A 26,987-nucleotide genomic window follows, 5' to 3' on the forward strand; every position below is an offset into this window, starting at 1 on the left:
TGGGAGGAGCCCACTCATGGAATGGCTGCAAGCCTTAGCTCCACGGGCTGGGCAGGCTGCATGCCCTCGCTCAGTCTCAGGACTCTGCCTGTTCTGGGCTTTCGCTCCACCCCTGTGGGAGGAGCCAGCTCCCGTGTTAGGCCACAAGCCTTGGTTCCTGCAGGCTGGGTGAGGCTGCGCTCCTGCGCCCTTGCTCAAGGGTGCATCTCTGCCCCTTCTGGGGCTTCTGCCCTTCCCCCCGCAGGCTGGATTGCAGGCGGGCCGCAGCTGGGCTTGACCACTTTCGCACATCCCCTCTGCCACAGCCGAGCAAGACCAAGCTCACACCTGGGCCTCAGTTGTGGCCAGCCGACTTCTGCCCTTGCCGACAGAGGTGCGCTTCCATGTCCCACTGCTGCCCGCCTTTGGGTGAGCCCTCAGCCATGTGGGTGGGGGTGCTGCAGCTCAGACCCTAACACTTTATACTGTAATCCTGAAAGCTCTCTCCTTCTAGGTGACTCTTCTCTAAGTACCCCTGAGAACTTGTTTGGCTGGTGTCCTGCTTCCCTTTGCTGGTATTGCTGTTTCCAGGGGAAATATTCACTTCAGATTTGGGGAGTGACTCAGCCCAGGGGTTACGGTGGCTATCCCTCAAAGTGTTTCTCCCTGTGCCTCCTAGATTACACTCTCTTCCTGCTGCTGTAGTCCTCTCCTCTCTCCCTGTCCCCTGGAGCCCCAGGTGAGTGGTTGTGAGAGAGGTTTTCTGCACAGTCCCTTTAAGAAGAATCCTGGGTCTGAGAAATCTGTCTCTTTCTCACAAACAGTATCCTGACTTGTTTCCAGCTAAATACTGTCCATACGCCTCTTCTAGGCTCTGGGGCTGCAGGTTGGGGCTTTGTTCCTGGGGTTCAGGACCCTCCCCTCTCTGCTAAACTCACTTCCCACCACACGAGTCTCTCCGACCTGCTGTTCGCTTTGGGGAGCTGGGCAGCCCTCTCCGCGTTTCCACTTTTCCTACCAGTCTCAGTGTGGCTTCTTCAGTGTTCTTTGGTTGAAGAGTCCTCTTAGTTTAGTCCAAAGTTAGTTTTTCCAGATGATGGTTCTTAAAATTAAGTTGTAATCCACTTTGGTTCTGGGAGGTGGAAGTTGGTACGTCCACCTACTCCATCGCCATCTTGTCCTCTCTCAATTGTATTCTTAAATTAAGCAACTTCTAGGTTCCAGGCTGTGAGTTTGAGGGAAACACATCAAGAAGGTGAATATGGAATCTCTTCTCTGAAGCAGCTCTCTGTTTATTAAGAAAATAGATAACTGTACAAAAACGCCCGAAGTAGACTGTCACATGGGCTCTTGCTCCCTTAGGAGCCACCAGTCTGGCAATGTTGGTTGTTCATGGTTGGCATGCCTTTTGACTGGTAATCAGCTGTGTCAGGTTGCTCATACTGTTACTTTTATCCCTGAGAATTATGATGCATTTACTGAGATTCTGTGATGTGGGAGACACTGTGCTAGGGATACAATGTATATTGGGATACAGTGGTGGGCAGAAAGGCATAGTGTCTGCCCTCAAGAAGTTGACCATCTAGCTACTAGTCTCTAGTGTTTAAATAAGATATTTTTGGAAACACATAAAATACAGGCAATTTGTCTGCCTAAAGGGAGAGAAAGTTATATGTGTTATTAATCTCAAGAGTGATAGCAGGATAAGGAAACAGATGGAATTCTATGCAAAAGAAATCATGTCTGTGCTACATGAGCATGGCAGAGAGTGTTGATTGTGGAGGCACTGTAGTAATGCAGCCCTGCCAGCATCAAGGCCCAGTGGGAGGGGGCAGCGGGAAGTCTGAGTGGAAAATATGTCAGGAAAGGTTTCAGATACCAGACTGATCAACACGGGTCACACCCTTTGCCAGATGCTGTCGAATAGGTCAAGGGCTTCCAGCAGGGAATGTGATGGGAAGATGTGGCTACTCCTCTCTCATCCCACAAGCAGAAAGAAAATAGGAGAGGTGAAAATGCTAAGGACATAGAATAAATAAGACTGTGTGGCTGTTGAGATATTATAAAAGAGGGAGACTGGATACTGAAAGACGACATCTATGTTACTGACCAGTTTAAATGGTGGTACTTTCAATAATTTGGGGAGCCCAATAGAAGGAGGAGGAGACTTTCAGCAAAAGATAATGTGTCCAACTTTAAATGTGTTGTTTGTTTTGTTTTCGTCATGCCCATGGGACATTCATAGGGAGATGTCTAGGAGATTTGGGCATAAAGGTTTGCTCCAAAGAAGAGCCCAGTGGATAATAGAAATTTGGGAGACATTGCTCTAAAAATGGTATTCCAAACCTGAAAAATAGATATGAATAGTAATGCCTAAAGAATGATCACAGTGGGGCCCTGGCTGGTTGGCTCAGTAGTAGAGTGTCAGCCCAGTGTTTGATTCCTGGTCAGGGCACACGGGAGACACAACCATCTGCTTCTCTACCCCTACCCCTACCCTTTCTTTCTCCCTCTCTCTCTGTCTCTTACCCTCCCACAGCCATGGCTTGGTTTGAGCACAACAGCCCTGGATGTTGAGGATGGCCCATGAAGCCTCCTCCTTAGGTGCTAAAACTAGCTCGGTTGAGAGCATGGCCCCAGATGGGGATTGCCTGGTGGATTCTGGCTGAGGTGCATATGGGAGTCTGTCTTGCTATCTCCCCTCCTCTACTTGGAAAATAATAAAAAAAGAAAAGAAAGGGAAAAAAAGAATGATCACAGTGGGAGCTCAGGACATAACCCATGGGATTTGTTTCCTGGCCCAGTGTCTCCTTGCCATGCAGATCCAGTTTACTCATTCTATAGCATCTGTGAAATTGTCCTTAATTTTCCCAAGTAAAACTCCCCTCCCCATTCTCCACCCTCTCTATGAGCTCTTAATACAACTTGCTTTGAATTCTCATTAGGTGTGTATGAGCCTACATTTGCCCCTAACCTATGAGCTCCTGAAGAGCAGGAACTATTCTTACCCTGTTGTGTGTGTTTCTCACATAGTAGGAGATCAGTAAAGGCTTGTGAAATTGATTTGAAGTGTTCAACTTCTATTAATTTCTAAAAAGGAAATCCTTTTAGGTAACAGACATTATATATGTATGTGTGTGTGTATGTATGTGTATATATATATATATATATATATATATATATATATATATATATGATTCCATGTAATTATTACAACAACCTTGTGGACTATTTATTCTTAACCTCATCCTGAAAAGAAGAAAACTGAAGTCCTGAGGTCAAACAGGTCCCAAAGCCGTATGGTCTACAGTCCAAATTTGAACCCAGGATTGTCAAACTCCAAAGCCCAGTCTCATTCCACTAGACCTTATGAATTCAACAATGGTCTCTTCCCACTGGCTTCCAAGGAGATTGGACAGTTTATCATTATCTAATTATTATCAAGAATAAGCAAGCCTGACCTGTGGTGGCTCAGTGGGTAAAAGCGTCGACCTGGAATGCTGAGGTCGCCGGTTCAAAACCCCAGGCTTGCCTGGTCAAGGCACATATGGGAATTTGATGCTTCCTGCTCCTCCCTGTTCTTTCTATCTCTTTCCTCTCTCTGTCTCTTTTTCTCTCTGTGTCTCCTCTCTCTAAAAAAAAATGTAAAAGAATAAGCAGCTAACTGGGAATGGAAGAATGAGAATTGTCACGATTTTCAGGAAGCTTTACTATTAATTTTTGTCTTTACCAAAAAGAATAATAAACCCATTTTCCAGAGAGTTACAAAAAGACCAAACAAGGGGCCACTGAGATGTCACTCCAAGAACGGAGGCTGGAAAATATGGTTTCTTTTTCTTGCTTCCCACTTGGAAAATAACAAGATTTCTAAACTCAACGCCGCCCGCATTCCCTCACCTTATAGACTTAGGTGTCTTTGTGTGTCTTTGTGTTGCTAGGTTTGCTGAAAAGCCCAGTGAACAAGACGGCTCTGATGCTGATTGCTGTGAGCTCCTGCATCCTGGCTATGGTGTGTGGCAGTCAGATGTCCTGTCCGCTCACCGTGAAGGTGACTCTACATGTGCCTGAGCACTTCATTGCAGACGGTAAGAGCTGAGCATGGAAGATGCCCCACATTTACTGGGCACCTTGCCTCTGGCTAGTCAAATATCCTCTGGGCATGGCCCAACCTTAGAATTACATTACAGGGGGAAAGGAGCCTTCAAAGGTCCTGGAAGAAGCCTTTACCATTTAGAGTCCTGGATTATTTGAATGCAACTAAAGACTGCTTTTCTTCCACGGGCAAGGGTATGGTTCATTAAATCAAGGAAGCATTCCAGTGTGAGTACAGAAAGATACAGCTCTGTCAGAGAGATTATGGTTTCTTATCAGGCTTGTGGATTTTTTTCCAAACTAAAAATCACCCCCACACATGCAAAATTATATTTATTAATTAAAGAGTATGACAGAGAAGATTGTATGAGCTTTGCTGGAATTTCCTGAATGCTCTGAATAATACTCATATCTCATTCCCTGTAAATGTACTTTATGAGTACCTTATATCCTACCATTTACTCTTTGCTCAATTAATTTGAATTAATGAGACACCGTAGTCCCTATAATCATTTACAAAGCATGGTTCAAGAAACTGATTAAGGTGCTTGATATCTATTGCTAAAGTGCCCTCCAGAAAGTTGTTCTCCTTTCCATACTCCAAACCCTTGTTCTCACTTGGCATTACTGTTTTCAAATATATGGAAGTTGGTCATAAATGCAATAAAGAAGGCATAGCTCAAGTATGCAGCTTAATGAATTTTTACACAGGAGTCCACCCAGATCAAACCATAGACACTTCTAGTACCTCAGCTTTCTAAGCTTGTTCCCAATGTAGGCCCTCCCAGAGGTCACCACCATATTAACACCTCTTTTTTTTCCTGAAAACCTTTCCCCATTGGATGTATATTTAATGCTTTTAAGAATCTAACCCTATATTTGTCAGCCTTATCTCAATGTAACTCAATTTTATCTCCAACTTTTTAAGTGACGGTATTCAGAATTTAGCCCAAATTCCTTCAGTATTTTCCATTCAGAGTGGAACCTTGCCTCCTTTCCATGATCTACCCAGACTTTTATTAATACAGCCAATGATTGCTCCTCCTTCAGCATAAGGAATGAGCCTTGACTCGTTTTTTCATTTAAACTACAAATAAGTTCAATATTTCTTATAATAAAAACAAGAGTTTTAGTGTATGTCTATCTAATCAGAGGTGAACAAGAAAATAAATGCATGATGGATGTAAAAAAATCATATGTGAACCTAAGACGGGCAAACATGTGAGTGGGAAATGGCAGAGGGATGGTGGAGGGAGGAAGAAGGAAGGCTCTCTACAGAAGCAGCTGCATAAGTAGATCTCATGGAGCCTGGGATTGGAAGACTTGCCCAGAGCCTGGGTCTGGTGGAATGTGGGGAGGCAATCATGAGAGTGATAAACAATGAGGTTGGAAAAATCAATACCAAGGTCAAATTTTCCCACTTCCGAAGACATGTGACCTTACATTTTATTCTCATTCATCACTGCTCACTAACTCTGCAATGCCTTGGAGACATTCAGATTTTCAATATTTATTTTAGTGCATGTATAAGTGAAGGCCTTAAGAGGCTAAGTAACTTGCTTGCTCAATGTCATGGTAAATAATTTAATGACTAAGATCAGAGACTATAGAATAATACAAACATGAACTGAAATACTCGTTTTGTTGTATATCGCATCTATTGCCAAGGGAGTGACTTGCTTCTCTGATATGGACCATGGCCAAAACAGCTTTGGCCGTTCTCGCCTTTGCCCATGAATCTTTAAGCCAGCTGCAAAGCTGCCTGCCTGCCTATTATTCTTAGAGGAGAAAGCACTTAGCCAGCCTTGTGAATTACGCTGTCCATGGTGCTGGAGTATTGGGTGGAGCTGAGTAATGGGTCTGTCTGGTCTTTGAGAAAATGAATTCTGCCATTCTGCCTTTCTGTTATGACATACTTATACTTGATACTTACTGTCCACTATAGGGAAAGGTCAGTACTATATAGCACTTGTCCAGAGCCCTGCTGGCAAAAGCAATAACTACCACTTAGCCCCCATTCAAGCCCTTGGCAAATGTCTCCCTTTCCTTTGTTTGAACCTTCTCAAGGTCACTAGTGGCTTTTTGCCCTGCTAAGCACAGTTAAGAGATGGACTGGGTTTGCATCCAAACGTACTAAATATAGCACTGTTTTTTCAGCTGTGGCCTATAAATCATCTGCATTTGGTTCATTCTGGGCTGATGATCCCTAGAATTGTGAATCATATTCTCTTGGAGTGAAGCCCAAGTATTAATGTTTTCAATAAAAACTTTAGATGATCCCTTAACAGAAGTTTGAGAGCTGTATCAATATCTTTGTGTTACCTTCCTCCTATCTGACAGATGTAAAAACTCTTGAGACCTTTTGCAGTCCTGATAAGGGGCTTTGGTTTCTTCTATTGTTGATTTTATCAATGCCACATTAATGGAACTGCCTCAGTACACAAGTCCAGTGGTTGCCCATAGCACTGAATACAGTGTGAATGATCTAATATGACTAAAGCAGCCATAATCACCTGGTTTGGGGTTTTCAGTCAAATTGCCATGCTGGTAACATTATTAATGACTGGAGATTGGTTATTATTAAAAACTCATGTTAGTTCATGCATCCCTTGAGACTCCTAATGTAAATCAGAATGTAGTCACCCAATATTCTGACCAGTAAAAGAGACAGCTTTTTAAAAGAGTAGGTTATCTAGATTAAGTGGGGAAAATGGTTCCATTCTAGTGTAGACAAATACGACTACAGCTAGAGTCATCTGCTCTTTTCTTCTCAGTTCTGTTCTGGCAGTTGTGCTTTGAGAAGGTGAATGACATATTTGAACTTATTCAAAGGAGAGGATCTATAGTCATGATATTGGAAAAAACACTGCAGATACCTTGCAACCTCTTAAGGAAAGGGTGGAGGTGAATCATGCTATAGGAGTTGAAGGAACCTATACTTTTAAGTGAACTTAATATTATTGAGTATATGCATTGTAAAGATAGCAGTGTTCAGAATATTTTACATGATGTTACTTATTCGTGTATCCCAGAAGAAGCGTGAGGCAGGATTTAGCATTCTTATTTTGTGTATATAGAAGGCAGGTCCCGGAGACGTTAAATAATTCTGTCAGATAAACACATGGAAAAGAAGCTATGTGTGAAAGCCCAAGTGTACCTGATACCCTAATCTGAGATCCTTCCATGCCTCACACTTCCACAAAAATGAACAGGAAAATTATTATTTTCTTTGAAAAGGCTGCAGGTTCTGGAAATCCCTAGGAAGCAAAATTAGAACTATATGGGTGATGAGGTGGTCAGAAATGGGAGTAGATTGAGCCTCAGTCTGAAAATATCTTTACTTTCTAAGCTTTAGCCTTATTATCTGTAAGGTAAGGATAATAGCAGTACTTAGCTTATGGAGTTATTGTGATGAATAAATGAAATAAGGCCCATAAAGCTTTTAGCTCAGTACCTGAGACCTAGTAATGGCTCAATAAATCGTATAAATGTCAGTAGTTGGGATAATATTTTTTTAATATTGTAAGGGGGGTCATTGCAAGGTAATGAGTTCCCCGTCATAGGGAATTTCTTGAGAATCGATGACCACATTTCTATGAAGCTGTAGAAGAAAAGTGAGGGAATGCATTTGGCTTGGGTACATGATATTTTGATTCAGTGCCATTTTATCTGAATATAAACTTTAAAAACACTTAATTTTTTAGGACTTGCAGACTGTTTATTCTTTACTACCTCTTCTCTAAGTGTTGCCCTTTCTTTGCCTAAGCTCAGAAATGGAGTGAGACTCAGGAATGGGTGGAGACCAGGGATGTCTCTTAAATATTTTAGTTGGCTAACCGCCACCCCCCCAACATACAATGTGTGTGTGTGTGTGTGTGTGTGTATGTTTAAGGTTGATATGCCCATTGCATCAAAATATTTATGCCCAAATGTCTATTTTATGTTCATGTTAAATTGTTACACCCTGTTTTGGGATTTACTAAAGTGATATTCAAGTCTTCTCGGTTTCCTATGACTGAGGAATTGGGGTCTAACGAAAGTTCCTTGCCAGCCTAAGAAATCATCAAGTTGAAGTGTTCATCATTAGATGGCTTCATTTATTAATATGCCAAATGAGTGGCTGCTTTTGAACACAAAATTGTGTATAATGACTCTTGGTCTGCATTTATATGCTTCCACTCCTAATTCATGTCTTTCAGCCAGGAGTGTGAGCTAATCTGAGGCTTTGTGCCTTTAATGAGGAATGAGCTTCATAATTGCCTTCAGAGCTAGTTTGCAGTGATTTGAATACATGGGAGGAGTATTCCCAACCCTTAGAGGGGGAAATGACACCACACTGATGGTGGCTGCCGAGTCACAAGTTGCAAAGCAACTTGTCTAAAAAGAATAGTTCCTTGGACACCTTCCTCTCTGGAATCCTGGTTGATTTATTTTTTAATTAGTTGACATTTAATATTATTTTATATTAGTTTCAGGGGTACAGCACAGTGCTTAGACAATTATATAATTTGCAAAGTGATCCCCCCTTATAATTCAAATGCCCTCCTGGCACCGTACATAGGTATTACAATTCTATTGACTGCATTCCCCATGCTGTACCCCATATTCCCAGGGTTGATTGCAGACCTTTGACCACCATGGGCCATGATCAGGCATAAAAATGCTCTACAGTGTGGCCTCTGCTTCCTTTGTCCTTAACTCCTTTGCACACACTTAATGCTGTTTACACAAATAGGTTGTCTTACCTGGTATCTGTCTCTCTATATACATTTGCCTACACAGTACTGTCTACCAGGAGTTCTCTCCTTCATTTCCATAGATTGCAGCCTCACCCATCTCTCAGTCCTAATTTGATTTTATCCTTCCTCCAGAAAATGTTCTTTAACAAAAACCCAAAACTGCTTCAAAGAAAACTCCAGTCAGAAATAATCTCTTCTTCCTTGAAAACTACATAGAACTGTCCTTCTACCTTTCTAACAATCCCACAGTCTACCTTTAATTATTGTCATTGGGACAGCTGTCACAGTTCTAAGAACTGGCCTTCTGCATTAAATCTTGCATGCCTCCATTATTTTCTCAACACTGCAGACTGATCACTTAAAAGAAAAAAAATTCCAACGGTTGCATCTTCCCATAAAACTGCCCACGCACTTCTTATTGGACTTGCTATTACTATAGAAACAACTATTTGTTTTGTTTTGTTTAGTTTTGTTTTAGGTAAGAGGAGGGAAGATAGTGAGGCATACTCCCACATGTGCCCTGACCAAGATCCACCCTCTAACCCCATCTAGGGCCAATGATCTTGAGTATCGAGCTATTTTTAGTACCTGAGGCTGATGCGCTCCAACCAAGTATTCTCAGCACCTTGGGGCCATACTCAAGCCAATCAAGCCACTGGCTGTGGGAGGGGAGCAGTGAGAGAAGGGGAGGTTGAGTAGAGAAGCAGATGTTCTCTTCTGTGTGCCATGACCGGTAATCAAACCTGGGATATCCATATGCCAGGCTGATGCTCTATCCACTGAGCCACCAGCCAGGGCCGAAACTGAACTTCTTAACATGTCCTGTAATCTTCTTACCCTGTTTCCCCGAAAATAAGGTATCCCCCGGAAAATAAGACCTAGTGCAATTTTTTTCAAGCTTGGAAATATAAGGCCTCCCCTGAAAATAAGACCTAGTGTGTCTTTAGGAGCAAGAATTAATATAAGACACTGTCTTATTTTCGAGGAAACAGGGTAAATTGTTGTACATGGAAATAGAGTCACAAGAAATTCTTGATGGAATTCAGAGTTTGGCTGGTTATGCTGAAGTTTGTGATGACATGACTACAGTGTATTAACAAATGTTGATTTTTTGTTCAACAATTAATGTGAATTGTTGTTCATGGAAAAATAAGACATCCCCTGAAAATAAGACCTAGCACATCTTTAGGAGCAAAAATTAATATAAGACGCTGTCTTATTTTCAGGGAAACATGGTAACATACCTACAAGGTCAGGCTGCTGTCCGCTCTCTAGCCTCACCTCTTTATAGTGGTTCCTTAAATATCCTGGCTGCTTCCTGCTTCAGGACCTCTGCAAAGGTTGTCCTCACTGCCTGAAAACCTTCCCCCCCACCTCTTCTCTCCAGTTTCTCTTGGACAAAGTTCATCTACCCTCCAGTGATTTACCTCTTCTAATGTTTATACCCTCGCCTTTGTGTGGTTCTTCTTGGATCATTCTCCTCCAGCCCTGCTCTGTGGCTTGATTGCATTCATTTCCATTTGTAATTATACACTTCTTTAGTTCATGTTGAGGTCTATCACCATATTGTAAGCTCCATAAGGACAGAAGCTATCTTTGTTTTGCACCTAGGACAGTGTCCGCGCCAAAAGAAATGATTTGACTTAAACTTCCTCAAAGGCAAGGGCCAAAGCTTATTCATGTCCTAACATATCATGATACCTGACAGAGCTTCTTACTCAATAGACACATAATGGCCTGACCTGTGGTGGTGCAGTGGATAAGGCATTGACCTGGAAATGCCGAGGTCGCCAGTTCGAAACCCTGGGCTTGCCTGGTCAAGGCACATATGGGAGTTGATGCTTCCTGCTCCTCCCCCCTTCTCTCTCTCTCTCTCTCTCTCTCCTTTCTAAAGTGAATAAATAAAAAAAAACCAATAGACACATAATAAAGTATGTCTTTGAAACAAACAAAGGGAGAGAGGGCAGGCAGGTAGACCAGATGCCCTAAGAAGATATATCTTGGTGGTGGGTGGGGGGATGTGATGACCTTGTAAGAAATCTGAGTCTGCCTCCTCTTCTATGATTCACTCTACTCCCCTAGGATTTTGTTTCCGTCCCCAAACATAAGAAAATCCAATCAGGCCCACATTTCTCCCCCCCACATTCAAAATGAAACAAGCTTTATCCCAGAGCCCAGGAAGAGGGGGAAAAATAATTTGAGCTGAGATTCAGAACGCCCAGGTGGGAGGTGGCAATGAAATACCAATAAACCATATTAATATGCTGAAATCAGGAAGAATAGGTTGAACTCCAACCCAGATTTAATAACTATTCGTGAGAGAGCGTGCAGGGAGAAGGCAAGGCTGGGTTTCAGTCAGAATTAATATGAGATCTGTAATGGGACCGGTAACATAATTATAAACTGGGAAAACTATTTCCCCCTCTCCTTCATCTCCTTGTACTCAGTGGACAACTTGCTCAGCAATGACTTGGAGCTGGTTCAGGAAGCTGTGGATACCCCCCCTGAGTGGAATTGTTGGGTGTTTTTGTTTCTCAAACCTCTTCATTATGGAAAGTCTAAATCCACAAAACCATGGAAGGGAAAAAAAAGCTTCAAGCCTTCTTCCTTAAATAGTCATGGATCCCCAGGTTAAAAGCGATGAGGGAATTGAGGGTGAACAAACCCTGGAAACCCATGCTGAGCAACTCAGTTGCTCAAGCTTTGAAAGATATCACAGCAGCCAGTTGGGTTGGAATTTTTAATGATACTCCGTGCTAAGATGTTAGCTTGGCTTCCAACCAGGATGAATTGTTACTAATTTTCCTTCTTAACAAAAGGGATAACTGAGTTTGACGTCTAGAATTGGAGATTAATTTCTGTGTTTTGATTGCAAATCAGGTCCAAAAATATGTGTCTAGAACTAAGGGCAGAGGATGGTTGAAAGTGGTAGGGAAATGTAACTTTTTTTTCCTCATTAAAAATGTCCAGTCCTGGCCAGTTAGCTCAGCAGTAGAGCATTGGCCCAGTGTGTGGAAGTCCCGGGTTTGATTCCCAGCCAGGACACACAGGAGAAGCACCCATCTGCTTCTTCCCCCTTCCCCCTCTTTTTCCTCTCTATCTCTCTCTTCTCCTCCCGCAGCCAAGGCTCCATTGGAACAAAGTTAGCCCAGGCGCTGAGGATGGCTCCATGGCCTCCACCGCAGGTGCTAGAACGGCTCCAGTTGCAATGGAGCAATGTCCCAAATGGGCAGAACATCGCCTCCTAGTGGGCATACCAGGTGGATCCTAGTTGGGCGCATGTGGGAGTCTTATCTCTCTGCCTCCCTGCTTCTCACTTCAGAAAAATACAAAAAAAGTTTTTCATCTGCTGTTGTGAGAAGACAGCTACTTTGATTTTAAGACTGGAAGGAGAGAATGGTGAATGGGAAGTTTGATGAGGTGGAGCACCCTGACTCCCATGTGGGCTCTATTGGTGAATCCATGCATTAAGACTTTGCACTGACTCTTACAAAGTTAGCCGTCCCATGATTATTGGCTTGGTGCGTGCGTGGTGCATAGGTTGAGTCAGTGGTGTGGTGCTGCGAGAGAGAGAAGGTAACGTGGGCCAGAGGTTAGGTGCGTTGATTGGTGGCCTAGGAGATGTGAGTACTCCAAGGTCTTCTACTTTATAGTTTTGTGACCTTGGGGATGTTAATTCACCCCCTGAGCCCCAGAGTTTTTATTCAAAAGCAATGTTAATAATACTCCTTGCCTCAAACAACTGTTGCTGTGCTGATGAATGTGGAAGACCTTGGCCAGGTGTGAGTGTAGGTATGTTATGACAGTATTGTTCTTTTCCCTTTGTGTTTGTTCATAGCTTGATTTTTTATGAAGACAGTGAAAGGGTTGGAAAGAGGTCCTAGTGGGTATGACCAAGTGAGTAGAAGGTACAACTTCAGGGAGGTTTAGCATGGTTAGAAGGAAAATGTAATAGTTAAAAATAGTAGTAATACTAATCCTTTGTCATATATAGTTCCTGAGGTCTATTTTTCCCTTCCTTCTTCTCTCCCTTCCTGTGATCAACAAATATATAGGCATGCTCAGCGTAACTGTCAACAACGGTGCACATATACAATGATAATATACCATATGACCTACGTGTGTAGTAGGCTGCACCATCTAGGTTTGTGTAAGTGCACACAGTGATGTTTGCACAGTGATGAGTCACCTATGATGTGTTTCTCTGTATGTATACCTGGTGTTAGGTAGCATGCAACTACAGCATCTTATCTGTGGCAAGGTCAGAGGTTAGGGAGACAGAGATGGCTAAAACCTAACCTCTGGCCTTCTCCAGTTTGGTGATAGTGCAACACACCAGGCGGGTGAGATATGAAATGCAGTGTGATCAGAGTCATAATGGGGGTTGGACTGGGGACTGTGGGAACAGAGGGGAGGGGCAGCCCAGGCTGGAGATCGGGAGCACTGTAAGGAGAGGACGTCTCGAGGAGATGCTTTCTCTGCTAGGGCTGAGGGCCCTTGACATTTACCTGGAGGTGGGTGATGACAGGCTTCTCAGAGGGGACATGGACAGTTTCACTGCATTCACATAGACCTTGCCATTCAAGCCTCCCTGGGACTGTGATAATAACAACACTGATAATTGGTAACATTTACAGAACACGGCTAAGTGACCATCCCTATGCTGTATGCCTTGCAAAGTATAATATTATCTCACGCCATTATGTCACCTTATGAAGTAGATCCAGGCATTATCCATATTTAATTTCTCTTATTTTTTTTATCATTTTTTTATTTAGACATTAAATTTAATGGGCTGACATTGACCAGTAAGAGTACCTAGGTGTCAGGTAAACATCTCTATAGCATCTGAACTGATCTTCTATCGCTGTATGTTTGTCCCTCTTTACTCCCCTCCCTCTGCCCCCCTCTCCCAAGTAATCACGTCACTTTTATCTGTACATTTTAAATGGAAAGGAAATTAAATGCCAAGGAATGTCTGTGGCTACTTCAACATCACACCTGCAGGAAGGGGTTGACACAAATTATTGTGAATTAGCAGCTACAGAATGGGGTAGACAGAGAATCCAATGACTGAGAGTGTGTCCTCACTCAGCTGTGAATTCACTGTCACTTCTGGCACCTCTCTACAGCTCCAGCCCTCGGTTCCTTCGTGGTAAAACATGGGAAGGAAGCAAGATGGTACTTGAAATCTCTCCCTGCCCTCACATTCTACGAGTAGAATGAGCACCGTTGGGGTTAGGAGTTATCCTTGACTCATCTCATTATGGACGTGACCTTCGAAGTGTTTATGCAACCTTCCCACTCGCATCCCCAGCCCTCTCTCTTCCACCTCTTGTTTGGGCTGGTCGGCGGTCAGGGTGCCTCCCAGAGCAAGGAGCTTGGGAGCAGAGGCAGCTAAGCAAACCTTTTACAGCCCACAAGTTGCCATTTGAAGAAAGCTTAGAAGGATTACAGAAGGATCAGAGCCAAGCCTGTGCAGGGACCGGAAGCTCCCAAGGCTGCCAGAGGAGAAAGGAAGTGGTGGGTAGCCAGGCCGTGGTGGGAAAAGGCCTCCCCAACTCCAGCTCCCTGCGTCAGCTGCCGAGGGACCTGGAATAGCTCGGCTGCCAGTCCACAGTGTGCGAGGGGGAGGATGCATCGTAGTCAGAGGGGACGTGATAAGATGGAAGGAATAATTAAAGCCTGAACATGCCTCCTACCTCTCTGCCCCCTCTGTGCACATTCTCCCCACTTCGCTGCCCCCTCCGCATCCTGGCGCTGGTGCCCGGCGGGGCCTTGCCATTCGGCTGTCCACCCCGGCCGCTCCTCTGGATTACCGAAGCCAAATCTATCTGCAGCTGCACAGCCCTGGGCCTTTGGCAGCGGTTGCTGACTTTCTGAGCCTCTGCTACAGATCTGGGGCTGCTGACCCTCAGCTGGAATCATTCCCAAAGCCCGGGACACCCCTGAACCCCATATATCTCCTCTTCTGCTTGAACCCTGATCCCAATTTAGGCTTTACCGGTCAATCCATACATTCAGGCTTCCTGCTGACTTTTGCTGAATGCCAGGACTCGTATTCTAGGACAAACTCAGACATCGTCAACCCTCAAGCAGTGTGAGACTTAGAATCGGAAAACCTCAGGTTCAAATCTGCATCCCTCCACTTGCTAACTGTGAATCTCAGGCATGCCATCTCACTTCTCCAACCATCAATTTCACCATCCATAAAAGTACAGCTCTTAGCCCCGGTGTCACAGGCTGTAATGAGGATGAAATAGAGAACGACATGAAAATATACCATAAAAGGGGCCCCGCAAATGCTAATTGTGCCCTCAAAGGGATCACCCACGTTATTTAAAATGACAGGGCAGCTATAAAGCAAAAGACTACAGAAGACAGATCATAATCTGGACCAGGTGGGGCATAGAGACAAGAGTCAGCGAGGTTGCCAGGGAAGCCGGGGGGGGGGGGTGTTTTCCATTGGACAAGGTCTGCGATAAGCTTTAGGGGGCAAGAGGATTTGTCCCAGTGGAGGCAACTGGATGGGCAGGAATTGGGCATGGGGGTGTGTGCTCTGTTGGAGATGATGGGAAAGAGTGAGGATGAGAAGGGGGTTCTTCCAGGCAAAGGGCAGAGGAGAGCCACGGTGGGACAGGAGCAGAGAGCAGCCAGAGCCGCTGGGGTTCCCTGTGGCACAGACAGGACAAAGGGGAGGAGCAGGCAGGAAAAGCAAGCATGTCAGTGTTGGGCTTTTATTGTGGAGGAGGGTAGGAGCTTGTTAAACCACCGAAAGATGTTCAACGAAGGAGTTGAGGGGTCACAGTTGCTTGTAGAAAAAGCAATGCGAGGTGTTAATTAAAATATCAGACGGTAGTGTCAGATACATCTGCTAGAACCAGTTCAAATGCTGCTTCTTTGAATTCATAGCTGTTTGATGTTACTTAACCATTCCGGCTTGTTTCTTAGTCTGTACAGCAGGCATAATAACAGTAGCTCCCTCTTAGGAAAATTGAAAGAGATAATATTTGTCAAATATTTAGTAGAATGTTTGGCAAACCAGAAGCACTCTGTGGAACTACATAGTTTCTGTCTGCATGACTGTTATGACCACCCCCGTCGTCTCACTTAGGTCTTCCTGTTAAAGGGTCCTCAACCTTTCCTTTTGGCACACAGTGCATTAAAATTGCTTATCTGATGTCTAAGAGTCTCGGCTGTAAATTACACTCTCTGGGTTTAATACCGTGCTCGGATGTTTCTTAGCTATGTCACATTGAGCTAGTTATTTCATCTCGAAGCCTCAGTCTGCTCACCTGTGAAATGGGCATGAGAACACTAAAGCACCTCAAAGGGCAGTTGGGTGACTGCCAAGGATGCACTTGGCCAGTGCTTGGCGTTAGTCAATACTCAGTAAACACCGGCCCCTGCTAATGCCGCTTTAAGCCCTTAAGGGCAGAGAGTGTAGCTGTCTTGTTCCTGTGAAATCTCCGGTCAACATTTGGTGTTCAATGAGGATTTGTGGTGTTCAATAAGGCACAGGGTGTGGAAGAAGAGTTTACGGGGACAAGGCTGAAGGCAGGGAGCCTCACAGGGGACTGTTACATTTAGTCTACGGGATGATATCTGAACAAGGGTGTCAGCAGTGTGAATGACAAGGGAGTCCTGTAGAGCTAGAACCAAGGAAATTTGGCAACTAATTGTAAGGAGGGGTGGAGAAGGGGAAGGGGATCAAAAATTACTTGGCTTTCAATTCCTGGGATCCTTGAGAGGTTGGTGACTCCTGACATCAAAATAAACAGCCTTTCGCCCAGCGGTGAGTGTGGTGGTTAAGCAACATGAACACCCACACCGGAGTGCCTGGGTTTACATCCAAACTTCACCTTCCCCATAATGCAGCATCATCCTCTGAAAAACAGGGATGCTAGTGCACTCTGAGTCAGACAGACTGAAGATTCCATCGTTCAATGTAAGGGCCTGGCGCACGGCAGACACACTCAAGGGCTAGCTACCGATCGGGTTCTGCTCATGCACCAGCTTTCTTAGGTGCCATCAAGAGTTAGATGCCCACCTCTTGGCTGTGTCTGTAGGGAATAAAAAAAGAAAGAAAACAACTTCAAGCAGCCTTGAGGAGCACACAAGATTGAGGACCTTTACACATCCTGCCTGGATGAAAATTATTTGTAAGAGATGCTCCTGTGTTCTGTGAGCAAAATTAACCCCCTAGATCTCTGAAGACTGCTTTCCTGAAGGTCTGAACCATTTGAATAACATGTCAGGTGGTGTCTCACTGCAGTATCAGAGCCAGGACAGAGGATGGAGACAGCGATCTGTCCCCGGCCCCCACACAGGTGCTGATGGGACTCGTGAGCATGAAGGCTCTGGGCGTGGCCATTTCCTGCAGAAACTCAATGGCAGCATTAGCATGCAGGGTATGGGACCTGCCCTGGAAGCAGAGGCCCAAACGGAGGCCAAGAGCTGGCATCACACTTGAAATACAGAATCAATTGAATATGACAGCTTGTGCTACCTCAAGAAGGAGAATGTGGGTACAGTGGTGTGGGAGGTGTAGGCATGGTGCATAGTAGGCAGCTTGGGGGTTTCTAAGTTGTAGAACATGGGAACTAGGATACAGGCAGTCCCCCGGTTATGAATGAGATAGGTTCTGTAGGTTTGAAAATGTTTATGTATTTATATGCACGGAAAGGTAAAAATAAACACCATGTCAAGACAAACATCTGTCTAAGTTGCATTTAATATGTAAATGTACTTGTTCCCACTTGCATATAAATTCAGCTTAAGACCAAACCTATTTTTCCCCCGGGGAAGGGGGGAGTTGCCTGCATACAGCCTTATCTTTTGCCATTTCCCTATCCTTTGCAATCTGGTCAAATGATAGGGCCATTTCCTGCAGGCCCAGTTCTGTTTTTGTTTCTTTACAAACCTTTCTTTTCTGTGGCCTAAACCCTCTTTTTCCTCCACTCCACCTCAGTGCTGCCTCCTGGGGCTTTAGCACTCAGCGGAGACTGGATGCCCTGCAGAGGAGTTGGGGGTCCCTCTCCATGCTCCCAAAGCTCCCTGTTTCATCTTCATCACAACCCGACGATGCCCCACATGACCTGTCTGCCTCGGTGTCGCCCACTGAACCACACACTACTTCCAGGCAGGGACCCTTCCTTCTGCCTGTGTAGCCTTCAAATTCTGTTACAGTGTCTAACATAGAGTGGGAGCCCAGTACATTTAGATCTGCTTCCCATTTAAGATGAGGAAAAGAACATCTGAGACATTTAATATTGTTAGTGCCGTTATGATCCTTATTGCAACTGAATTTTGAAATCCAAAATGAGATCGCATGGTCTGACCATGAGTGGGACTCTTTACCACCAGTCTCCAGCCCAGGAGACATCAGCTTGCCTTGTTTCCAGCGCTGCATTCGAGACGCAATGGGAGATGGAGAAGAGAAGGTGATTCTTGCTGAGGTAGCTCTCAAAGGATTCTGGGAGAAAGGAGGGGTTGAGTTGAGCTTGAAGGATACATTGGGCTTGGACAGATGAGTTATCTGCTTCATAGAATTTGTTTGAGAATCTGGTGAAACTGGTTTGTGCTAAACAAAATTGGTCTCAGCCTCTCCCCTGCCCCTGATCAACCTACTGAGCCAGCCCCGACCCCCACCTCCTTCCCACCCTCGCATTCCCAATAAGATCTATTTATACAGCTATACAACAAACACATACATAGGGCCTAGCGGTGCTGCAAAAACAATGTGAAATCATCAAGGTGGCATTTGGAGTGCTCTAGTTGCCTTTTTAGTCTCCATCCTTCTGTCCTCCAAGCATCAAGAATTATTAGAATCCAAATAATGTGATATTTGATAGTTATAAAAAAATATCAGCTAAACGTCATCTGGTTTCCCTGATGGGGAGGGTAGTGTACTAAGTATTTTGCCTACAATGTCTTACTTACTCATTACAGAACTTAGGTACTCATTGAACAAACGCTGATTTTGTGTCCCTTCTATGAAGGCCCTGCCTCCATAATGCTTTTATTCTCAGCCAAGGATGGACACCAGAACAATTCAGCAACATGACGAAATGCATTGTGGCAATGAAATAATGAGATTGCTGTGAAAATAACTGAAATGGCACGTGGTATTTAAAATGAGAAGAGCTGGGATGCCACGTCCAGATGGTGGTCAGAGAAGACCTCTGGGAGATGTGAAAGGTACAAGGGAGGAAAGTCGTCCAGGCTGAGGAAACAGCCAATTAAAAGACACTTTGAGTGACTGAGGTGATGGGACAGGATCTTCAGGGTTGGGGGGGACCAGGTCAGGTGAGGAGGCACAGATGGGCGGGACCCAGATCTTCTGAGATACAGGGTTTCTCTTTGCCTTTCCATCAGTGAAGCAGGGCTCTGAGGGGTGTTCCTTTGTTCAGGGGCATTTGCTGTCTGCCCCAACATTGTGTGTTTAAGATAAACTGGAACCAAAGTCTCGCCATCCTACCCCTCATCCCCACTGGGATATAAGTGGACCTTGGACACCAGAAGCCTTTCGGAAGTGAAGGGTCCATTTTTCAGGAAGATGTGGCACTAACACCCCTTGCCATAAATGGCCAAGCTCCAAGTCCTCTAATTGCAACATGCCCGGCCAGTGCTTCCTCATACCTGTTGTCCCTAAATCTTTAAACCTCGCCCCCAACCAGAACCCTGGATCGGAGAGTTGGGGTTTTTGCAGCAGAAGCTACCCATTCTTCATATGTATACAAGTGCTAGACAATAACACCACTTTCTTTCACTGAAAAAAAAAAAGAAAAAGAAAAAGAATCCCACCTCCATCTAGTTGATACTCACGGAGAGTTCCAGCGTCCCAGCTTTAACCGCTTCTCCCGTCTTCTTTGCCCAGCCAGCCCCTCATGCCTTGCCCCCAGCTCATTTCCTGTATCTTCCTAGTTGTTCACCTAGCTCTTGCTTCTCTGCTCCGGCCTGTCTCCATGCTGCCCTGAGAACCGGGGACAGATGGCCTCTCTTAGACCTGCCCCTCCGCTCTGTCTCAGACGCAGCACCACTGCCCCCTCTGATTCCACCCATGATTGATGCCCCAGGAACCAGCTCATCCAGTCATCCTGGCACCTGGTCCCCAATTCCCAGCCGGCCCTTGTCGGCTCATTATTTCAGGTCCATAATTTGAGCGAGATTCAAATTTTGCTTAGCAGCCCGACTAGTTGGATTTGCAAAGGTAAGGTAAGCATTTCAGGCCATGAGTGACAATTATTTTTTTAGAAGAAATTTGCCCCCATCACCCCCTCATTTAAGTGTCCTTCTCTGTCGCCGTAGAAGAGGCTGCTCGGGGACTCTGAGAGTGCTTCCCCCATAAATGGAAACGAGAAAGTCAAAAAAGCAACCCACCAGCAAATCATGTTCCTTTCCGCCCTGGGATCCTGTGGCTGATCATTCCTCAGAAGAGATCTTTAATTGTTCCATCTAAGGAGTGTGCGACTCGGTTCGTTGACTGTCTCTTTGTAGACACTTGTGAATTGGCCCCAGCTATTAGCAGCTCTTTCTAATTTCCTCTGAGTCTTGCTGGCTGAAGTGCCAAGCTTGGAACAACTTTTAATTTTGTTTTTAATTAAATTTCAGTTGTTTCAAATCACTCACTTTAATGTCATTTCTCTGCAGCCACGAGAAGCAACAGGAGCTGTGTGTTCTTGTTTAGACACACACAATGTGGTGTGTGTGTGTGTGTGTGTGTGTGTGTGTGTACCCATGGCATAGCTAAAGTCGGACTCCTGGCTTGGGTCCAGGGCAAGAGCAGGCAATTAAGAAAATAGAAATGAGTCACAGAATGAGCTTTTCGTTTACACTGTGATATCCAAAGCGAATATGTTGTTTAAGCAGGAATCTCAGCTATTGTGTTTGTTTCCACCAAATTGTGTTTGAACAAGACAACATTCCCTCGTATTTTACAATAGGATTCTCAAAGATGGGTAGGTAGAAATAGTCTAAGAATATAACGAACACTTATTAAGCATTTAGGATGGGCCAGATGCTGTTGTAAATATTATATTTTCTATATAGTACCTCATTTACATTAAAAGTGAGTGATTGGAAACAACAGAAATTTAATTTACATACATTGCCGCCCACATGCCTCTGAGATTATTACCCAGTTTTATTGCTGAGAAACCAAGGCCCATGTAACTGGACCATTATCACTTGGTTAGTTTGTAGCAGGACCAGAACATGGACACTGGCTGCCATGCTTCTGCTCTTAAACCCTGTACTAGACTGTCTCTCCCTATAAAAAGACAGAAGGGCCTCATCATCTCCATGAATTTAACAACAAACATATAGACAGTGGGCTTGTTCTTTGCAAAAGTGAGATTGTGTTCATTTATGTTTGGGCTGTTTTTGCGGCCTCTGCGACTGCCCATTCCTGTTGTGTAAATTGGGAAATGGCACCATGGGGTTTCGTTTCCGATTCACAAAATCACCGTTGGGGTATTTAACTAGGCTCTTTCAGATACTTAGCACCCCAGGAAGGACAATTAAGTTTGTAAGCAAAAGCATAAATATATGCTAAATGACCTAGGTTATGACATTATACTCTATCTAGAGTGTTAGTTCTAACTGAAATCAGTTCCCGATGTATTTTCTATCTCAGGAACACCATGTGCACCATTCTATTTGCAAGGAATATTATTTCATTGATACCACCACCCCTGCATCTCCACACCAACACACACACACACACACACACACACACACACACACACACACACATTCTGTTGGGTACTCACAATAGCTTGTTTTTTTCTCCACAGAAGTCCTTACTTGTAGTTATATAAGTGTTGGTGCATTTACTTGTTTAATGCCCATCTTTTACCCAACACTGTACACTCCCTACAGCCAAGTGCTACAGTGCTCTGTGTTTTTTATTCCCTGCTAAATAGCCAGCCTTACAGCCAGGTCTGGTGTACCTATGGTGCTCAGTAGACGTGTAGACCATGCAGATAAATGCATTCAGATGTAAACACAACCACCAGCCTGCTGGGAAGCAAAGTGACAGTAGATGAAGGACAATAGCCAGAGTCTGGATATCTGGACGCTCGTCCCAGGTTTGTAATTAAATAATTATGTGCAACTTGGGTAGAAAATGTCTTCACTTCCCTCAAAACCATTTATGAAGTGGGAATGGTAATAACTCTATAGAACATACATGTAGATACACAGAGTATTGTATAATCGAATGCTAACCACTCAAAATATTTTATATTCATGACTTATTTTTTCCTGACAATTCCCCTAGACATAATAACTGTTACATTTTTTATTTTTTTTTAAAAATGGGGAAACTGAGTGCCAAAGAAGGTAATAAGTTGCCTAAACTCTTGTGACTGCTGACCGTGATCTGTCTGACTCTAGAGCCTCTAATTCCTTGTGCTGTGAGGATCAAGTGAGATTGGATATGAAGGTGTTACTCAGTGTCTTAAGTGTTAAATAAAAGTCACCTATTACTAAGGCTCATTGGTGAGTCTCAGGTGAAATTTGAAGCCCTGTTGGCGAGGGTGGGCAGAGAACCACGTGGATGACTTTTTTGGTTTCCTTTTGATAACACTAAGGAAGTATTCTTCAAATAGATGAAAGCTCATTTGTCACTCCATCCATCCATCCATCCATCCATCCATCCATCCAAAATATTTACTCATTGCCTGCAAAGTGCCAAATACTGGTCTAAGAAATGACAAACAGAAGATGAATTAGATGTAGATTGTCTCTCACAAAGCTCGTTCTCTTCTAAGGGACGTAGACATCAGCATATCAGCATGCCCCAAACCTGGCCACATGGGGGATACTGAATAAGTTTGCACCAGACTCACGTGCCATTGTAGTGACCCTGGTTTAAGCAGAGGTGTGTATATGTCAGGCTATGGGGGACAGAAGAAGGAACAGGCCACTTCCAGGTGAGAGGACCCGGGAAGGACAAGTTTGCCTTTTGCTGGCTGGGTCCAGGTGGATAGGAACAGTGAGGAGGATGCTCCAGGAATATGGGGACAACCTGAGCAAAGGCAAGAGGGTGAGCTGGAATGACAGGCACAGAAGGACGGAGGGGCAGCATTTGCGCCCGGGCCGCCTTCCTTCCACCAAGGCCGTCCTGCTCCAAGGGAGCGAGGACACATTCCTCAGCTTCTGGGGACAGAGAATGAGGTAACAAGTGCATCTGCTCACCTACTATGTGTGTGACTTATATATGTTCTATCCTTTATTCCTCCCCCAGCCTTCTGAGGCTGTTGCAATTATACTGCTAAGAATAATAGCATGATAGTACTAAGAGCAGCAGCAGTACTTGTATTGTTAAAGTAATACAGGAGTGAGTAAAGAAAATATTAAATATGGCCTATTTGGTTGATATTCCAGGTCTTAGTCTGTTGGGTTGATGACTCCCAGTGTAAATGCTTCCAGAATTGTATTGTTTTGCACACAAACACAGAGCCTGATTTGCTGTTATTTGTTTGTTTGTTTGAAACCTGAGATAAGATCCTGTATATTCTTGGGCAATGTGCTTTTCTCATCAACTGTCTCAGTGTTCCATGGTATACAGGAGAATGGGGTAGGCAGCATTTCCCCCGGGCTCACAAAGTCAGCTATCGTGCATGAAGTCCAGCAGCTGACAGGTGACAGGGCCAGGTTTCCAACCAGTCCTGTCTGGCTTCAGAACCTGGTGCCTATAAGCTACACCCCATCCACTCCCTCTGGGAACAGAACGAAAAAAAAAATCATCCTTCACATCTCACAGAGCAGGAACCCGGATCTCAGCCATCCTGTCTCCGGTTTGAGCCTGAAGACCTCCATTGGGCCCTCAGATAAAAATCTCACCTTTCTCTCCTTACCTTTCCCAGAAGTCATAGTAGGGTTTGGCTGGTGAAAGGCTGATTACTGTGAGCGCCACACTGTGGCTAAACTGCGAATTTCCTTTATTATGTTGCTTCTGGGTACCGATATCATATATTTAGGCAGCTGTTCTCATCTGCGCCAGGCAGGGAAATCTATTCCATCAATATAACTGGAAGCCTCTGATTTTTGGAAGCTTTGCCCCATGTAGTTCTTGGTAGCATCATAAAACAATTAGATTTAGGCTTAGCATTAATTTGAATTATTGTCCAGTTTCCAGAAAATATCTTCTGGAAATGTCATGAGGATGTATTACATGTCTTTGGAGACATTAAGTATTGAATTACAATATTATGTCACCTCCCCCTGCCATTTCTCTCTCTGTGTGTCACACACTCTCAGCATGGTCTGATTTATGTTTGAGCCGCCACAAGAAGCTGAGTACTTAGAGAAATAGCCGGAGATGAATATTGACAAATCACACACACACACACACACACACACACACACTCGTTCACACCTTACCAGTGTGAATAGGTTTTCCCTGAAGTGATAGGAACGGAAGACAGCCTGGTGTTGTAGATGGAGCTCTGGACGCAGAGACGGGTAGACTGAGTTCTCACCCAGGATCATCAACTGCCTCGCTGTACCGTTGGAAATGTGCACATTTAACCTTCTTGAACTTCCTGTTCTGTAAAATGGGGATAAAGGTAACACCTGCCCTTCAGAGTTGTTTCTAGGGCCAATTAGATTAATAAAGCAGTAAAAAAAACAAACAAAAAACAACCATTTGGTAAGTGCATCACATCCAATAAGTCAGGTCCTCACACTCACATTTAATATTCAACACGAAAGCCTCAAGGTTTTCATTCTCTTTTACACGAGGAAGCTGAGAAAAGAAATATTAAGCACATCTCAAGGTCATTCAAATGCAATAAGTGGTAAGGGCACTTTTTGAATCTAGGTTTGCCACATTCAAGGTCTGTGTTTTTCCCACCTAATTTATTTCTGGACAAAAGAGAATAGGCGGTCTAGAGAGAAAGGCACACACACACAAGGACACACACAGGGACACTTACAAGGACACACACACAGACACACACAGAGACACACACAGGGACACTTACAAGGACACACACAGAGACACACACACAGACACATACTCTCACAGTGAGAGACACAAAAGCAGGCAGGTTCCTGGACCTACTTTCACAGTTCACAGATTGAACCCACTATGGATTAATGAAACAGATCTGAGAGGCATTGCTAATATAGTTATTCTTAGGGTGCACAGTTGCGAGTCGTCTTTGCCAAATAGCCCCTGATGTTTGTGTGGATATTATTGGAAAAGTTATAAAAAAAAAGTGTATTTTAGAAAAGAAGGTGGATGCAGAGGAGTGGGAACAGGGCAGGGAACACAGTTTAGTTTGTAGATCTGGAAAAACACGTAGTCATTCATTCATCTCTTAACCCAGTCAGCCAGTCGTGCCTTAGCCACGCGTTGTGTGTGTGCATTACACATGTGTGTGCCAGACACTCTTCTGGAGTCTCCATGAGGTTACCTCATGGCTGCAACACATCTTAAAGTAGCATCCCTCATCCCTTCCCTGCCCAGCTCACCCCAGGAAATTGTGCAAATCAGAGGAGATGTTGCTGGCGTAAGTCGCGAATCAGCATAGGAGAAACAGCATTTTAGTTAGGTAGGAGAAAATTAGTTTTTGGTTTTTGTTTTTTTAAATGAAACTATTGTCTTATTATGTCCCAGGTAAGACCGCCATGTTGCAGAACTCCAAAAGGTACCATCCACATAGGATATAATTATAAATAGAATTATCTTAGCTGATGTGCCCATATAGTTATGTATATATACATAGACACACACAGTTACCCAAATGTATGCATATATATGAAATACACAATAATATGCATGGTATATGTGGACAGACATACAATTCAACATAGTTTCTGTGTAAGTTTTGTCCACTGGAATAGTGTCCCCTGGAACACAGAGGCCTTAGCCAGGTGTGGTCCTGTCCTTAGGCAATTCAAATGCATTTTGGTTAATGGTTATAGAATCTCTATGAAGTATTTCCATTGTGAGGATAGGGAATGGAGCAGGCTTATAAAAATTCAGTGATTTGTTCCAGAGATCCTTGGCAACTCTGTGGTGGTGAACCTTTTTATAAAAACTGCCCACTTTTGCAGTGCTGGTCAACCTGGTCCCTCCCACTTACTAGTGGGCATTCCAGCTTTCATGGTGGGCCAGTCCCAGCAGAGCAACCAAACGGAGCTTTGATTGGTCCACCATGAAAGCTGGAACTCCCACTAGTGAGTGGGAGGGACCAGGTTGACCAGCACTGCAAAAGTGGGTGGTTTTTATAAAAAGGTTCACCATCATGGGGCTAGGATCTAATCCATACTTGTTTAACTCCAGAGTCCAGCTCTTAGCCTCCCAGCTAAGCTCATGCCTCCCTCGGCAGCTGACAGATAGGGTAGTTTTTCAATATTAGCAGTCAGACCTAAAGGACCTGGGAGGCTTGGGAACAACTGTCCACCGGGGTCATTCAAGAATCACTTATCTTTGATCAAACAGAAATCCAACATGGAGATTGAGTTTGATGCATAAGTTCCCAATGAAATAATAAAGAAAGTTTGTTTTTTATTTTTAGGTGAGAGGAGGAGAGATAGGCAGACTCCCACATGCGCTCCAACCGGAATCTACCCAGCAACACCATCAGAGACTGATGCTCAAGTACTGAGCTATTTTCAGCACCTGAGGCTGATGTGCTCCAATGGAGCTATCCTCAGTGCCTGGGGCTCTGCGTGAGCCATATGAGCCACTGGGTACAAGGGGGGAAGAGGAAGAGAATGGGGTGAGGGACGGGAGAAAGAAGCAGATGGTCACTTCTGTGTGCCCCGGCCAGGACTCAAACCTGGGACATCCATACACCGGGCTGACACTCTACAACTGAGCCATTAGCAAGAGCCAAGAAAGTTAAAGAAAAAAAAAAAAAGAACATTTTAAATTTAAAGTATATAAGTGCCTTCCTTTAACCACAATCTTCAAAAATTTAAATTTAAAGTAAAACAAGAGACATTTCAGGACTTTGTTCTTCCCCCTGCTGCCCACCTTGGTGCCACATTGTTATATCCCTGGGAGAAAAATAAGTTTCTTTTTTGGAAAATTTAACATTTCAAACCTCCTTTGTCCAGACTCAGACACCCCTAACTGAACTTTGAAGCACGACCAGGGACGCATAAAGGCATGTGGCATTCTGTGGCAACCTGCTTTAGCCAGACTCTGATCTCAAT

At 44.2% G+C, this 26,987-nt stretch overlaps 1 protein-coding gene across 5 annotated transcripts in view; it reads left to right on the forward strand.

Annotated features, from left to right (window-relative positions):
* ASTN2 (astrotactin 2) overlaps window positions 1-26,987 on the forward strand; it is a 907,524-nt gene that overhangs the window by 353,503 nt on the left and 527,034 nt on the right. For all 5 annotated transcript variants that reach the window (XM_066367319.1, XM_066367321.1, XM_066367320.1 and 2 more), the window contains one exon: window positions 3,918-4,064. In XM_066367319.1, coding sequence (XP_066223416.1) covers window positions 3,918-4,064 — 147 coding nt within the window. The remainder of the gene's footprint in view (window positions 1-3,917; window positions 4,065-26,987) is intronic.

The sequence above is a fragment of the Saccopteryx leptura genome, chromosome 2 (assembly GCF_036850995.1).
Source record: "Saccopteryx leptura isolate mSacLep1 chromosome 2, mSacLep1_pri_phased_curated, whole genome shotgun sequence".
Lineage (NCBI taxonomy): Eukaryota > Metazoa > Chordata > Mammalia > Chiroptera > Emballonuridae > Saccopteryx > Saccopteryx leptura.